Here is a 16119-nt window from a genome sequence, read left to right on the forward strand (position 1 = left end):
TAGTCTCAGTCTCTGCCTTGGTTACGTTTACAAAAACATAACAAACATACATTAACTATATTATGTGTGGTAGTGGTGGTGTACAAACAGAACAAAAAGTTAGTATTGACCCATCACCCTTGATCACCCCCTGGGAGGTGAGGGGAGCAGTGGGCAGCAGCAGTGGCCGTGCCCGGGAATCATTTTTGGTGATTTAACCCCCCAATTCCAACCCTTTTGTTGTTGAGTGCCAAGCAGGGAGGTATTGGGTCCCATTCGTATAGTCTTTGGTATGACTCGTGGAGGTATTAAGTGCATTACAACCCAAAACGTCATATTATACTGAGACGTGTTTCTCATATTTCTCTTCTTATGCATCAAAATAAAGCAACCAAGATTATACAAACCCAGGTTAGTTAAGTTCCAATTAACAGCGACGCAAACGACTGACAAAAATGTACTCTGACTGAGTTGAGTCTGAGTTTATTTCGAACATGCATACATAATATGATACATCGCATATTTCCAGTTTCTCATTACAACATGTTTAAAAAGGAGTAGGAAGATGCAGCGCTTAATTAATCTTACCCATTTTCCATTTAATAGCAAATACTAACACATTTGTTCACTTCCTGCTCTCAATGTGTACACAATTTAAATCCGTATATAGTAAGGGTGTAATGGAACACAAAAATTTCGGTTCGGTATGTACCTCGGTTTAGAGGTCACGGTTCGGTTCATTTTCGGTACAGTAAGAAAAAAACTAAATATACATTTTCTGGTTATTTATTTACCAAAAATTGTAAACAATGGCTTTATAACAATAACATACATATACACACAGGGTCGATTGCCAGGGTTAATGCAGGCAACATATATAAAATAAAAACTAAATAAGATATGGCTCAGAATTGGTTTCTTAACAAAACCTTTCTACATATAAAGTGCAACATTAAACTGCTTCAAGTTGTTGCTCAGATTAAATAAAATGACAAAACTTTTCTTCTACATACAAAAAGTGCAACCTTAAACAGTTTCAAGTCAACTCAGCCTCAGATAAACTTTTCTTTTTCCCCACAAGCCTTTAACCCTGGTGACTTTCACTCAATTTTCAAGTTTTTTGCCAGATAAATCAGTTTATTCACATTGTCTGCAGAAAGAGCAGACCTGCTTGCAGTTAAAATGTCTCCAGCTGTGGAAAATACCCTTTGGCTGGGCACGGAGGTAGCAGGTATGGCTAGGTAGTGCCTGGCTAATTTGGCAGTAAGAGGATATATGGGCTCATTGTTCTTCCACCATAGAAGTGGGTTAAAATCTAGTTTTTAATGCAATATGGTCTTAAATCTGCTACTATAAAAACACCAACAGCATTTGTTATTGCTTTAGCCCTGCCTGACTCGCCGAGGAGAGGCTGCTTGAATGCGGTGTTTGTTCGTCTTTCTCTTTGTTGAAGCGATGTTATCTATTGTTGAATCGCACCGCGAAACCGAAATGTTCCCAAACGGGAGATCTTAACGAGGCAGGAGGGTCTTCCATCTCTGGCTTTTGCATGTTGTAGTAGCCCAGTCGCTGCTAGCATGCCGTGTGTTGTGCCTCAGTGTGCATTGTTTACACAACGTGCGGTACGCTACTTAATATGTCCGTGTGGAAACTCGTTCGGTACACCTCCGAACCGAACCGAACCGAATCCACCGTACCGAAACGGTTCAATACAAATACACGTACCGTTACACCCTTAATATATAGTGAAGTTCTCAACAAATGATCAAATAAATTGTGATTCACTTTATAAGATGAATAAGAATATTTCATTTTTTACAGTAAAGTTCAAGATGTTCATCAGGATTCTTCTGCTTTGTACTTTGTAAACACTTGGAACAGTTTCTTAAAATGGATCATATCAGTACATTGTTTATTAATCAATTCTATAATTTAGTCCCACATACTTTCTAAAGGTCTTAAGTGTACAACTGTTTTAAGTAAAAACATTTCTAAGGTTATAATTCTCTTAATTGTTGTACATTCTTGTGTGGCAGGTTATAGTTTGCTTTGTGCATAACTTTGGCTGTTTGCGGACGGTTATTTGCTACAGCCCTCGTATTGGGTCTCATTAGAACTAATTAATTGTCCAGTGACTTTATTACTGTTTTGATCCTTCAGTACATCCTGCCAGATTGTTTAAATGTCGTGGTGATGGCGGATGACGATGATTGCCCAGAGTTGGTGCCCATCGACACCGAGCCGGATGGTCCTGCAGAGCAGATCCCTGTCACCATCATCACTGGCTACCTTGGTGAGACGCTGCTAGTGTTCTTTCCTCCTCCTCACATCACAGACTTGCATACAACTGTGTCTTCAAAGGGGTCATGACATTATTTTTTTTCTACACTTAAAACACTTTGTGGTCTACATAAATGTAATGATGGTTCTTTGGTCAAAATTTGCATACTTACAGACCTATTTTCAAGCCAGTTTTTTTACTCCCTTTCAAAACGCTTTCGTTTAGGGAGACGACGTTGTTCGATGTAAATTAACCTGTCCTCCCCACGCTACTTCACGCTGAGTGAGCCGTCACCTCTGCCCCGCAGAAATGCTTTTGTAGTTTTTTAGATTTCTTGCTTTTTTGTTCTCTATGGACATCGGTGACCGCAACCAGCCATCTGTTTTGAGTGACTTTAACCACAACACAACATCCCAGATGATATAGCGAGATCAGCGGCTCACTGTGGTTTGTTGTCGGCACCAAGGAAGGAGACAAAGATGCAGGCGGACGAGCCTGCATGTCTGGAACTATACGTTGGCTGAGGTTAAACTTCTACCGAGTCTGTAACTTTTCTAATGCTATAGTCCTGGATGTATACATGTATATTTTGACAATAAAAGGCTTTTTATATCATGTAATTAACCTCGCTGCAGAGCTGTTTTGAGTTGTAAGCAATAGAGGTTCAAGCCGGCTGTACAGTAAGCTACGCAACAAGCTACATTGCAAACGTAATAACAGATTATATTACTTACTCGTAAAAGGAAAATCATTCTTTATTTTGCCACAAGACGGCGAAGCTATTGTCTTGCAGTAGAAGGCTAAGCTACCTAAACAACAAATCGAGATAAAATTGCTAACATATCATTCACATATTTGTAACTTACTGTTATTTCTTACCATTTCATTGTGTCCTTGTCTGCCATTAATAGTAGTCACCGAGTCCGCCATTAGAATTAGCTTCTGGGAAAATCTATCTTTATACTGCCACAGGTTCGTGAAGCAGCAATCTTCAAAGTGGTTTGCATACACACAGAGATAAGTTTTCTGAGTTGAAGGCACATTGTCGCAAAACAAAAAAGTTTGCCAGGCACTTGTTACTTCTTCAGAAGATACTGGAGGCTTAAATAGTGTCCCGCGTTGGGTAATACAACCAATAACATCCTTTTTGTTCGTCATGTCGTATCTTGGGCATTTTGTAGTTTAAACTCCAGATACTCGTGCATAAATTAAAAATGGCAGACGCGCAAGGCCATTTGTGTACATTCATACCATATATATAATCCACTGACGGTGTTCCCAATTTGTGACATCACCAATTGTGCACATTCCAAACCAACCATTTGGAAGAAATCGGAAGATTGTTTTATAAATATCTCTGCAATGCCTCCACGTTTTGATTTGCAATTTTCGGCATTCATGCAGATGCACAACAGCAGGTACCAATAGCTAAGAAAAGTTTGTTTTGAATGTTGGTTTTGCCCCTTTAAAACATAATTTAACCTGGTGTAATTCTGTTCTTTACTGTATTTGTAGGCGCTGGAAAGACCACACTGCTGAACTACATTTTAACCGAACAACATAGCAAACGGATTGCTGTCATACTCAATGAATTTGGAGAAGGTAAACACAAAGAGCGTTCTAATTGGTGTTGCTGTTGTTTGGCGTTTTTCCTCAAGAGGGCAGCAAGGCAACAACAACAAAACACAATGAGTTAATGAATAGGTTTTGTTATTGGGTTTATTTTGTTTCTATATTCTATATTGTAATTATTGATTATATTTCCCTTATGTAATTTAGTCCGAAAATGGGGGTTCTCCTCATAAAATGGCTGTAGTTCCTCAATGGTAAATGCTACATTGTGATTGCTTTATTTCAAACCTATTTGTATGTCCTTCTACATACTGTATTTCCATGACCTCATTCAGTCTGCTTGGCATCTCTATGTAAACCATTTGTGTCTCTTAATTTTTTATGTCAATTTGACATTTTTGGCACAGTTTGGTTGTTTCTCATCTGGTAGTTTGCATGCTTTACCAACAGGTAGCGCCCTTGAGAAGTCCCTGGCAGTGAGCCATGCTGGAGAACTTTATGAGGAGTGGTTGGAGCTGAGAAATGGCTGCCTTTGTTGCTCTGTCAAGTAGGTCAATTCACAGGTATAAATTGTTGACCCTTTCAGCAAAAAAATACTTTTTTGGGATTCATTTTCAGGGACAATGGCCTTAAAGCTATTGAGAACCTGATGGAGAAGAAGGGAAAGTTTGACTACATCCTTTTGGAAACCACAGGACTTGCTGATCCAGGTAATACAATGTTGCTAATCATGGTTATGGTATTAGATTATTTCGAACATGCATACAGTTACAATACACATATTTTTTTCTCATTCCGATATGTTCGAAAAGAAGGAGTAAGAAGCAGAGCTTATTTATTAATCGTACCCCATAATAAAAAAATAGAATAGGCTTTTTATTGTCATTACACATGAAAAACAACACAATTGCAGAATACTGATGACGGAAGCTTCTATGCAAGGCGCTAACCACGACCCATCAGGAGCAGTTTGGGGTGCAGTGTCTTGCTCGGGGACACTCGAATGGCCGGGATCAAACTAGTAACCCTTCAGTTACACTCTACCCACTGAGCCATGCTGCCCATTGCTTACATTATTTGTAAGTTGTGATTCACATAATGAGATTGATCAAATTATCTCATTCATCAGTAAGGTTCAAAATGTTTATCAATATTTTTCTTCCTTGTACTTTGTAAAGACTTTGAGTTTTAACTGCTTCTTAAACTAGACTATATTAGTACATTAACTTATTTACACGTACTGATATGCTAAAGGTCTTAAGGGTTGTACGTACATACAAATGTTTTTATTCAAATTATTCCCGAAGGTTATATTTATTTTATTTTCTTAATAAGAATATTTGTACGTTCTTGGGTAGCAGGTTGTAGTTTGCTTTCCTCATAATTTTAGCTGTTTGCAAATGCACCAAATAATTGAATTTCAATGTATTAAAGTTTTTTATTCATCCATCCATCCATTTACTACCGCTTGTCCCGTTCGGGGTCGCGGGGGTGCTGGAGCCTATCTCTGCTGCAGATGATAATGTAAATCATAGTAAAAAAAACTTTACATACATTGATTTAAAGAGGACCTATGATAATTCTAAACTACATTTAAAACACTTCCTTGTGGTCTAGGTCAGTGTTTTTTTTCACCAAGTACCACCTCCCAAAAATACGTGGCTCTCCAAGTACCACCATAATGATCAACATTAAAATACAGTAGCGTAGTAGGCCCAAGTATTCATTAAAAACAAGGCAGATGTTTTGTTTTTTTAACAAATATATTTAATCTTTTCAGGCACTGTAACATTACACACATTTGGAACAGTAACACTGTGTCTGTGAGTATAGAAAAAGAAAACACTGTCCTTTAATCAAGTGACTCTTTGGGGTACCACTAGATGGAGCCCCCGTACCACTGGTGGTACACGTACCACAGTTTGAGAATCCATGGTCTAGATCAGGGGTCCCCAAACTACGGATCCGCCCCGCCAGTGTCTAATATCCGGCCAGCGGGAAGTCCCAAGTTAAAAAAAAAAAAACATTTTTATTTTTATTTATATATTTTTTTATTATAATTTTTAAAAATCTGTCCTTTCTAATCCATTTTCTACTGCTTGTTATTCTCGGTGTCTCCTAGCTGCTCAGGCAAATCATACTGTCTACAAATGCATTTTCCCATCGATAACATGACATCATCGCGCTCGGAATATATATACAGCCCGACCCCCGGCCAAATTTTTTTAACCCAATGCGGCCCCCGAGTCAAAAAGTTTGGGGACCCCTGGTCTAGATAATATGTATTGGATATGCTTAGGTGTAAATATTGCGTAATTTTAGCTCTGCGCTCACATTTATAATCTTCTTTCTGTGCATGTCTGCAAGATGTTTATTTGTGGAAGGATTCCCTGATTGCAATTGAAATCCTCCACACACGGTTCTCTCCTAAAGTATCAAAATGCATCTTATGAAAATGTACACCGTTAAATATATAGCTTAAAGTCAAACATCACCACTATTTTTTTTCAGACATGGTCAAAAATAAACTTTATTAACTGTATAAAGATTAACGGGTCACAGTCTTGGATCAATACAGAACTCAATGGAAAACAAAGCTGCTATTACCAGAATGTATGTCACTTCATTTTGCACATTGGTGTTATTGTGCACATGCCAAAATTAGATGCAAACAATACTTTATCTTAACGTCTAATATAGTCCCGCATAAAATGCCTTAGACCAAAAAGTACCAATGTATTTATTTTGTAGAAAACATAGCAGGTGGGATAGCATTAGACAAGAAGGAATACCACGCCAGGCTGAAGGCAGCAGCCATCACGTTCTCACAGCCTGAAGTAGACTGGGGGATGAGCTCTTCACCCTCTGGCAAATAGCTTATACTAAATGTTCAAATAAGTATGTCCACCACACTGTGACTTCAAACCAAACCAAAGCAGTCAGAGGCACCCACAACTGTGTGTATGCTCATGTCCAAATGCATGAACCTTATGATTTGATGCTTTGGTATTGTTTAACACACAACAGTGTAACAACATTCATAAGACCGAAAAGATGAAAATCATCATAGGTCCCTTTTAAGTAACATTGTTTACGTTGTTAACATTCATAGTGTGTAAATACGTTAATGTGAATGCAGTAAATGTTTGGAATAAGTGTAGTAAAAAATGGTTAATCCTTTGATGCTTGACTCCTATTTCCATGTACCAGGCAGAGAATAATGCTGCCTAGAGGAGCATATGGTTGTAACTTAACTTTCCATTCTTTTTTAGTCAGCAAACTATTTTAATCGCCTTGGCTGGTTGCAGGCAATCAGGCTTTCAAAACTGAAGCTAGATCTGAGCTTGTCTGCTCTCATTCTGATTTATGATTACTATTCATCAAGACAACCCTCTCATAGTGAGTTCAAAGTAGTGTAATACAGTTTATTTTGTAAAGTTAGTATAATTAATATTCGTGTACTGCTGTTCATGTTTGAACACCTGCTGAAGTCTTTGTAATGTCCCCATCTGCGCTTTGTCTTTCTTTGACACCAGCTGATATCCATCTCGGCAACAAAAGAAAACAGAATCCATCAGCAGCGCTCATGTTTAGAATAAGAACATCAATATTTGGCCGATGCGGGATGAGCCCTGCACCGACTTGGGTGTGTCGCTAAGTGACAGGGCGGACACCAGGGGCTGTTTTCAATCCTCTTGGCATCCAGACATCCTCGTTATCTCCTGTCATTGGCCCTGCCACTGCTGTCAATCATAAAGCCTCCTTTTTTGGGGGGAGGGGGAGGGAGATGGGAATTTTGTTCTTTCTTCCAGGTAAGCCGTTTGGATGAGTTGCACAGAACATGCCATTTCAATATGCGTTCATCAACTATTCACAAGTCTTTCCTGTTCTGACTTGACTGCTTGTCCAAAACTGCATTATGTGAACAAGATGTGGCTGTCATGGTGACAGGTGAAGAGCTCATGCACTGGAAAATGGGAACAAAACAAACATAGGAAATCTGAAATCGGTCTGAAGAACTTACATGGAACACAAAAATGCATGCATTTTTTCTAAATAGTGCGCTTTTTATCTGTTTTTGGAGGATGCATTGCTACTTTCCTGATATTTTTGGGGTAGTTACTTGCCACAATTTTGTTAATTCATATTTGGAGAATACAAATGATTAACATGGTCAAAAGTACTGTGATTTATGTAATTTGCTTTTGAATATAAGAAAATGACATCTTGTATGTTTGTTTGTCGGATAGGTGCTGTAGCCTCCATGTTCTGGGTTGACGCAGAACTCGGCAGTGACATCTACCTGGATGGTGAGTGAGTGCATTGATTCCTTTTAGGCATTCTTGCTGTTCCAGCACTCTTAGTTGTTTTATTGCCATAAGAAATAATGGAAATAGAAATAATCTATTCCAAGGACAAACTGTTGTCATCACAGAGATGCCAAACCTCATGATTTTCCTAAAGGCTCCGCCCAGAACAATTATCTGTGTAAACTATAGTCGTCCCTTGCCATATCACACTTTAATATCGCGACTTCACTACATCGTACAGTATATTCGACATAATTTTGGCCTAAATTAGGTGTTAATGTCTTACTTATAGGCCTACTGAAACCCACTACTACCGACCACACAGTCTGATAGTTTATATATCAATGATGAAATCTTAACATTGCAACACATGCCAATACGGCCGGGTTAGTTTACTAAAGTGCAATTTAAAATTTCGCACGACATATCCTGCTGAAAACGTCTCGGTATGATGACGTCAGCGCGTGACGTCACGAATTGTGGAGGACATTTTGAGACAGCATGATGGCCAGCTATTAAGTCGTCTGTTTCATCGCAAAATTCCACAGTATTCTGGACATCTGTGTTGGTGAATCTTTTGCAATTTGTTCAATGAACAAGGGAGACAGCAAAGAAGAAAGCTGTATGAGGGAAGCGGTGTATTGCGGCCGACTTTAGCAACACAAACACGGCCGGTGTTTCATTGTTTACATTCCCGAAAGATAACAGTCAATCTTTACCATTGGCCTGTGGAGAACTGGGACAACAGAGACTCTTACCAGGAGGACTTTGAGTTGGATACGCAGACACAGTACCGTGAGTACGCTTCCAAACATTTGATCGCTTGCCCGTACGTGCGTGCCGCTATGTGCATGTCACGTAAATAATTCAATGTATACACCCTGATGATTATCTTGTGTGATGACTGTATTATAATGATAGTATAAATGATAGTATATATCTGTATCATGAATCAATTTAAGTGGACCCCGACTTAAACAAGTTGAAAAACTTATTCGGGTGTTACCATTTAGTGGTCAATTGTACGGAATATGTACTTCACTGTGCAACCTACTAATAAAAGTCTCAAAAAGTCTCACGTACGTAACTTTGGGGACTTTGGGGAAATATATGTGCTGTATGAACTTTGGGGAGGTGAACGGTACTTTGGGCTGTGGGATTGAGTGTGTTGTGCAGGTGTTTGAGTTGTATTGGCGGGTTATATGGACGGGAGGGGGGAGGTGTTTGTTATGCGGTATTAATTTGTGGCATATTAAATATAAGCCTGGTTGTGTTGTGGCTAATAGAGTATATATATGTCTTGTGTTTATTTACTGTTTAAGTCATTCCCAGCTGAATATCAGGTCCCACGCGCCTCTCACAGCATCTTCCATATCTGAATCGCTCCCACTGCCCTCTAGTCCTTCACTCTCACTTTCCTCATCCACAAATCTTTCATCCTCGCTCAAATTAATGGGAAAATTGTCGCTTTCTCGGTCCGAATCGCTCTCGCTGCTGGTGGCCATGATTGTAAACAATGTGCGGATGTGAGGAGCTCCACAACCTGTGACGTCAACCTGCTACTTCCGGTACAGGCAAGGCTTTTTTATCAGCGACCAAAAGTTGCGAACTTTATCGTCGATGTTCTCTACTAAATCCTTTCAGCAAAAATATGGCAATATCGCGAAATGATCAAGTATGACACATAGAATGGACCTGCTATCCCCGTTTAAATAAGAAAATCGCATTTCAGTAGGCCTTTAAGTCCTATGTGTATTAGGGCTCGGCGATATATTGAGTTTGTAAGAAATATCGATATATTTTTAAACAAGATATCCATCCATCCATTTTCTACCGCTTGTCCCGTTCGGGGCCGCGGGGGGTGCTGGAGCTTATCTCTGTGAAATAAGAAAATATCGTAATGTCGATATAATTTATTTCACGGTAAAATGACCAAACGCCGCTTATTTGTTGTTTTTCTTGTTCTCCCCCGCTTCACTCCCTTTCAAAACTCCATGGGCTACTAAACCCCTCCCCTTCCTCCTTCCAAGACGTGCTTGCACGTATAAGAACATCCATGATTGGTTGGTTGTTTACTATGATGAGTCGCGATTGGTTAAGATTAGAGCAAAACATTACGGACTGGCCAATCAGAGGCAAGTTAGGGCAGGTCATCGAACCAGGAAGGGCAATTGCAACAGACACGCACATCCCAAATGACGACGAGAGAGTCAAGCGGGCGATTTATATATTTAAAAAAACTAGTGAAAGATGGCAGAGGGATTCTCTTCCTTAGATTTTTCTTTTAGCGATGTAGACGACGTCCAGGAAACCCACAATGCGTCTACTTGGCCACATTTGGACAAATGTATGCGTCTGGATAAAACATTCATTTGAGTTGTTTACCATGTAAGCCCAAATTAAAACTGTTCTCAAGTTGCCAAGCCGGGCATATTTCGCACGAGAAATGCTGCCAAAAATGTATGCCGAAGTGAGGAAGATCATAGCCGCGCAATCAAGTCAAGTCACTTACTTGGCGCTGACCAGAACCGTACGTGTGTGACAGTCGACGTCGTCGACTGGGAATCAAAAAGTGCCTGCCTGCAAATTAATTTTTTATCTGAGTTTGATACATTTTGTATTATTTGCCCAGCTATGTTATTTAGTTTACGTAGAAAGAATATTTTTGTATTTTATTTATGTAATGTAATTCTGTGCTACTTAAACAGTTTTTTTCTGTGCTGTTAATACCCATCTTGACTAACTGGGTTAATAAAAGTGCCACTGACTGTTTACAGTACAGTTGTCATTCAGTTAAATTTCAGTGAATCTCGCTCAAAAATTAATATCTTTATATGTATAATTTCACCGGAAAATATATCGAGATATATATCGAATATCGAGTTTAAGTAAAAATATATCGAGATATACTTTTTCGTCCATATCGCCCAGCCCTAATGTGTTTTACAGTGCAGTATTTGTCTTATTTTCTATTAATATGTTTTGGCGATCAATACAAATATTCACCAAGCGAGACTTCCGTTTGTGGGTTAAGGGTGACACAACATTACGGTGCTAACAACAACACGGCAGATAATCTTTGACCGCGACATTCTCAAGTTTATCAACTTCTGGCAGATCAACTTTTTGATCCATTTAATCTTCAATAACATAGCTCCACATTGGTGAGCCTTTTTTTTGAGTATTATCAAAAGATGAGACGCAAGACAAATTTGAAATCGATGTGACTTGGCGCGCCACTTCATTTTATCATCTCTCAGCTATCAGCAGCTGTACGGGCAGTGCCAAGTGGAGATGAAGTCTGTTGATGCACTTTGACATCATCAGCTCCACGTGACATTGGTTAGCCTTTGGCGTGAGCGATGTGGAATGACAATGCGGGACACTTAATGCTTTCAACACGGAATGCTAACAAAGTATTTACATGTCATGGTCATAGCAATAACGCTTGGAGGATCCTCCAGGCTATCGTGAGTACTGTAATCTACAGTAGAACGCACTCAAGGCTACAATATTTGGTGAACTGGGTGTAAAGGTGACTATATGGGTGTTATTTCATGTTTAGAGGGTTTTAATGATTTAAAAAAATATTTAGAATGTCACAGTTTTTTTATGTTCTAACTATGAAAATATTACATTTAATATTAATAATCTTGCTTTGCGGAAATTCGTTTACCACGGTCAGGCCTGGAACCAATTAGCCACAATAAACGAGGGAGAGCTGTAACATAAATTAAGGGAAACTCACAATAGACAGAAAGCATGTATTACATTACACACCTATGTTGCGCACTTGTGCATGAGCAAACTTTGACTTTTTGTGTCTGTACTGAATGAAAAAAGAATTGGGCTGTGAAAGGTGACCTATGTGCATTTTGTACCTGCATCAAGGGTGCAATATTTTGCAACTGTGAGATGTCCAAAATGTCAGGAATTGTACTGATTGGCACCATTAAACCTTTATTAACTGCACAGGCCTTGTTGTCCTATCTGTCATACAAGTGTACAATGCCAATGTTATTTTAATTAAATATTATATAATTGTAATTATATTTTAAGTATATAAAGAAGGCCTTTAAATGTAAAAACACATTTTGAATAATAACAATGAGTAAATCAAATTCAAATTGTACAACCTGATGTGATTTTCAGCTTTAGAGCGTCCATTGTATTAGGTAATTATGAAATTATATTTAAAAAATAGTATATATTTTTTTAATTAATTTCTTCAAAAAATAACGTAGTAATTAAATTGTAATCAAAATAACTGTTTAAAGGGGAACATTATCACAATTTCAGAATGGTTAAAACCATTAAAAATCAGTTCCCAGTGGCTTATTATATTTTTCGAAGTTTTTTTCAAAATTTTACCCATCACGCAATATCCCTAAAAAAAAGCTTCAAAGTGCCTGATTTTAACCATCGTCACATAGTGAAGCCAACACAAACAAACATGGCGGAAAGAACAGCAAGCTATAGCGACATTAGCTCGGATTCAGACTCGGATTTCAGCGGCTTAAGCGATTCAACAGATTACGGATGGTTGTAGTGTGGAGGCAGGTAGCGAAAACGAAATTGAAGAAGAAACTGAAGCTATTGAGCCATATCGGTTTGAACCGTATGCAAGCGAAACCGACGAAAACGACACGACAGCCAGTGACACGGGAGAAAGCGAGGACGAATTTGGCGATCGCCTTCTAACCAACGATTGGTATGTGTTTGTTTGGCATTAAAGGAAACTAACAACTATGAACTAGGTTTACAGCATATGAAATACATTTGGCAACAACATGCACTTTGAGAGTGCAGACAGCCCAATTTTCATCAATTAATATATTCTGTAGACATACCCTCATCCGCGCTCTTTTCCTGAAAGCTGATCTGTCCAGTTTTGGAGTTGATGTCAGCAGGCCAGGGAAGCTAGGGTCGATAGGGGGTTTAGCTCGCTCGTCTGCGGGAACAAACTGCCGCCAATTATTGCCGTGCTACCGAGGTCCTTTGTCCCTGAATTGCTCACACACTCCGGCAGATTCAATGGGGGTCTGGCGGCAGATTTATTTGACTTTATCGTTGGAAATGCATCTGCTTTGAGTGTCGCAGGATATCCACACATTCTCGCCATCTCTGTCGTAGCATAGCTTTCGTCAGTAAAGTGTGCGGAACAAACGTCCAATTTCTTGCCACTTTCGCATCTTTGGGCCACTGGTGCAACTTGAATCCGTCCCTGTTCGTGTTGTTACACCCTCCGACAACACACCGACGAGGCATGATGTCTCCGAGGTACGGAAAACAGTCGAAAAAAACGGAAAATAACAGTTGATTTGACTCGGTGTTTGAGAAAATGGCGGATTGTTTCCCGATGTGACGCCACGTTGTGACGTCATCGCTCCGAGAGCGAATATTAGAAAGGCGTTTAATTTGCCAAAATTCACCCATTTAGAGTTCGGAAATCGGTTAAAAAAATATATGGTCTTTTTTCTGCAACATCAAGGTATATATTGACGCTTACATAGGTCTTGTGATAATGTTCCCCTTTAAGAAACACTAACTTTTTGTAATTAATTAATAAAAATAACGTAACCATGCTGCATTGTGCTTAAAATAGAAAAACATACACTATAACATCAGTAGCAACTTTGGACCCAAATGTTGCCTGCCGTCGGTGACGTATTTCATTAGTTTCTGTTTCTCTTTTGATTGTATGTTTGTGCGTGTATGCAGTGAATGCTCAGCTGTTCTGACAGACCAGTTGACCAAATGTTAAAGAGAAAAGCGTTTCTTCCTCTGTTTCTCTGTCAACAACAAAACGGACTTAAAGTAAAAACATCAAAAGGCTGTGAGAATTGTAGCCAAGAATGTGCCCAAGTTGTCTGAAATTCTTTTAACTCCTTGACTGCTCACCGCCATGTTGTTTTTCCTCTTAGGCATCGTGACCGTCATCGACGCCAAGTATGGACTGCAGGTATATGACAGTACTATATTGTTTGTGCTTATATTCCAATGCAGTTGTAAATGTGATGGCCTTTTTTGGTAACATTTAGATGGAAATGAGCACACTCTATTTGAAAATTATAATTGAAAGTTGAGGAACATATATGTTGCCAAATTATGGAAATGTTACTACCTGCATCCACCACAATGACATGTGCACCCCTGTTTGTATCTTTTTTATTTATTCATCAAGGGCTATAAGCCACAATATGACATAAAGTGAACGTGTCATTTAATTATACATACAACATTATCCATAAAACTTAACCATGATGTTCCTGATTTCCATTTTAACAGGTGTCTTTTTAACATGCTAATTATACCAGAGTCATATAAAAACAGGGACTCCTTATATAAAAATTACAAGTAGCAAACAAAGACCAACACTTGGATTTTACATCATTTAATATTGTTACCCTATCATAGATAAAAACACCTATTTTAACTAATTGCCAGTGCCACCCACACTGGTTTAAATGTAACTTAGATATTGGGTTTCACAATGTAAAGCGCTTTGAGTCACTTGAGAAAAAGCGCTATATAAATGTAATTCACTTCACTTCACTAATTGAAAAACATGCACCTGGGGATAGTTTGATTGGCAACACTAAATTGGCCCTAGTGTGTGAATGTGTGTGTGAAAGTTGTCCGTCTATCTGTGTTGGCCCTGTGATGAGATGGCGACTTGTCCAGGTGCACACCGCCTTCCGCCCGAATGCAGCTGAGATAGGCTCCAGCACCCCCCGCCACCCCGAAAGGGACAAGCGGTAGAAAATGGATGGACGGATGGAGATGTTTTCTTATCTTCACAGGCATGTTTATATCTTACCAAAGCTTCATTATTGAGCCTATGTGTCCTGTATGCATCAAAGCGTATAATTGCGTACATTTCTATTTCTTTCACCAAACATTCAAATAGACAGAATGGCAAAACGATGTATTAAATGCAAAACCATGAATGAGTATTAAGTCTCCAATTGAAGATTTTTTTATAAGTGAATAGGAATAGTCAACACGCAATAGTAATGTAACGTGAACACACACACATCCTGGCCTCCCGATGTCATTTAGAAAGAACAGGACAAGTGACACCTACGTAATGGGCTCTAATATGAAGGTGTCGAGCCGGCTAAGGTGACACCTTTGAAGGTCGAGGCGCGAGGAAGGATGCGGGAAAGCAAAACTTCTATTGAAGGACCCGCCCTCCCTGCATGTGTTCCGTAAAGTATCCCATCATCTGAAAGTCCTGTAGCTGCACCTTTGTCCCTTTGCCATTCCATTACCATTGTTTAATGCATTTTTGTCATCCACTTGGCTCTGAGGATGTCAGTTTGACACACATGAGCACGAGCCAGCTTAATGCCCCCCTCTGCTCTGTCTGCCGTTACATATTAAACTGTTCTACAGAAGGCTACATTGCCCAATAGATGAAAATCAGACAAAGAAACAAACACACATCCATTTAATCAAAGTATTTTCCAAATGTCTCCTTCTTGTAGCATCTAACAGAGGAAAAAGCTGATGGTCTTGTGAATGAAGCTGCAAGGTGGGCCATTTAACATTTATAGACACAGTTTTAAGCATTCAGTGTGCATAACAAGTTGGGGTCCAGGCTCCTCGCTATCAATCTTGGCCGTCCTTATGTTTGGTTGGGCCCTCCAGCAGCTTTGAAGTCTAGTTGTGTGACCCTTCTTCTGCATTCTTCTTCTTCTCTGTTTGTGTTTTCACCTGTTTTAGACTCTACCGGCCTATTTTGCGGAACAGTCAGAGGTCGGCTCCACTGAAAGATTTAACATTTTAAATAAAACATTTTACAGCGTTGGTCGTTAAAAAATACTGAGACAATAATAACTGTGATATTTTTGGTCACAATAACCGTGATAAGAAATGTTCATACCGTGACATCCCTAATATATATATATATATATATATATATATATATATATATATATATATATATATATATATATATATATATATATATAT

The 16119-nt window shown here is 39.0% G+C and overlaps 1 protein-coding gene across 1 annotated transcript in view; it reads left to right on the forward strand.

Moving 5' to 3' along the window:
- Window positions 1–16119, forward strand: part of cbwd (COBW domain containing) — a 40752-nt gene that overhangs the window by 1004 nt on the left and 23629 nt on the right. The window contains exons 2-8 of the mRNA XM_061928292.2: window positions 2140–2272; window positions 3776–3862; window positions 4283–4379; window positions 4451–4542; window positions 8083–8142; window positions 14067–14104; window positions 15633–15679. Coding sequence (XP_061784276.2) covers window positions 2173–2272; window positions 3776–3862; window positions 4283–4379; window positions 4451–4542; window positions 8083–8142; window positions 14067–14104; window positions 15633–15679 — 521 coding nt within the window. The 5' untranslated portion in view covers window positions 2140–2172. The remainder of the gene's footprint in view (window positions 1–2139; window positions 2273–3775; window positions 3863–4282; window positions 4380–4450; window positions 4543–8082; window positions 8143–14066; window positions 14105–15632; window positions 15680–16119) is intronic.

Source organism: Nerophis lumbriciformis, linkage group LG33 (assembly GCF_033978685.3).
Source record: "Nerophis lumbriciformis linkage group LG33, RoL_Nlum_v2.1, whole genome shotgun sequence".
In the NCBI taxonomy this organism is placed as follows: Eukaryota; Metazoa; Chordata; class Actinopteri; order Syngnathiformes; family Syngnathidae; genus Nerophis; species Nerophis lumbriciformis.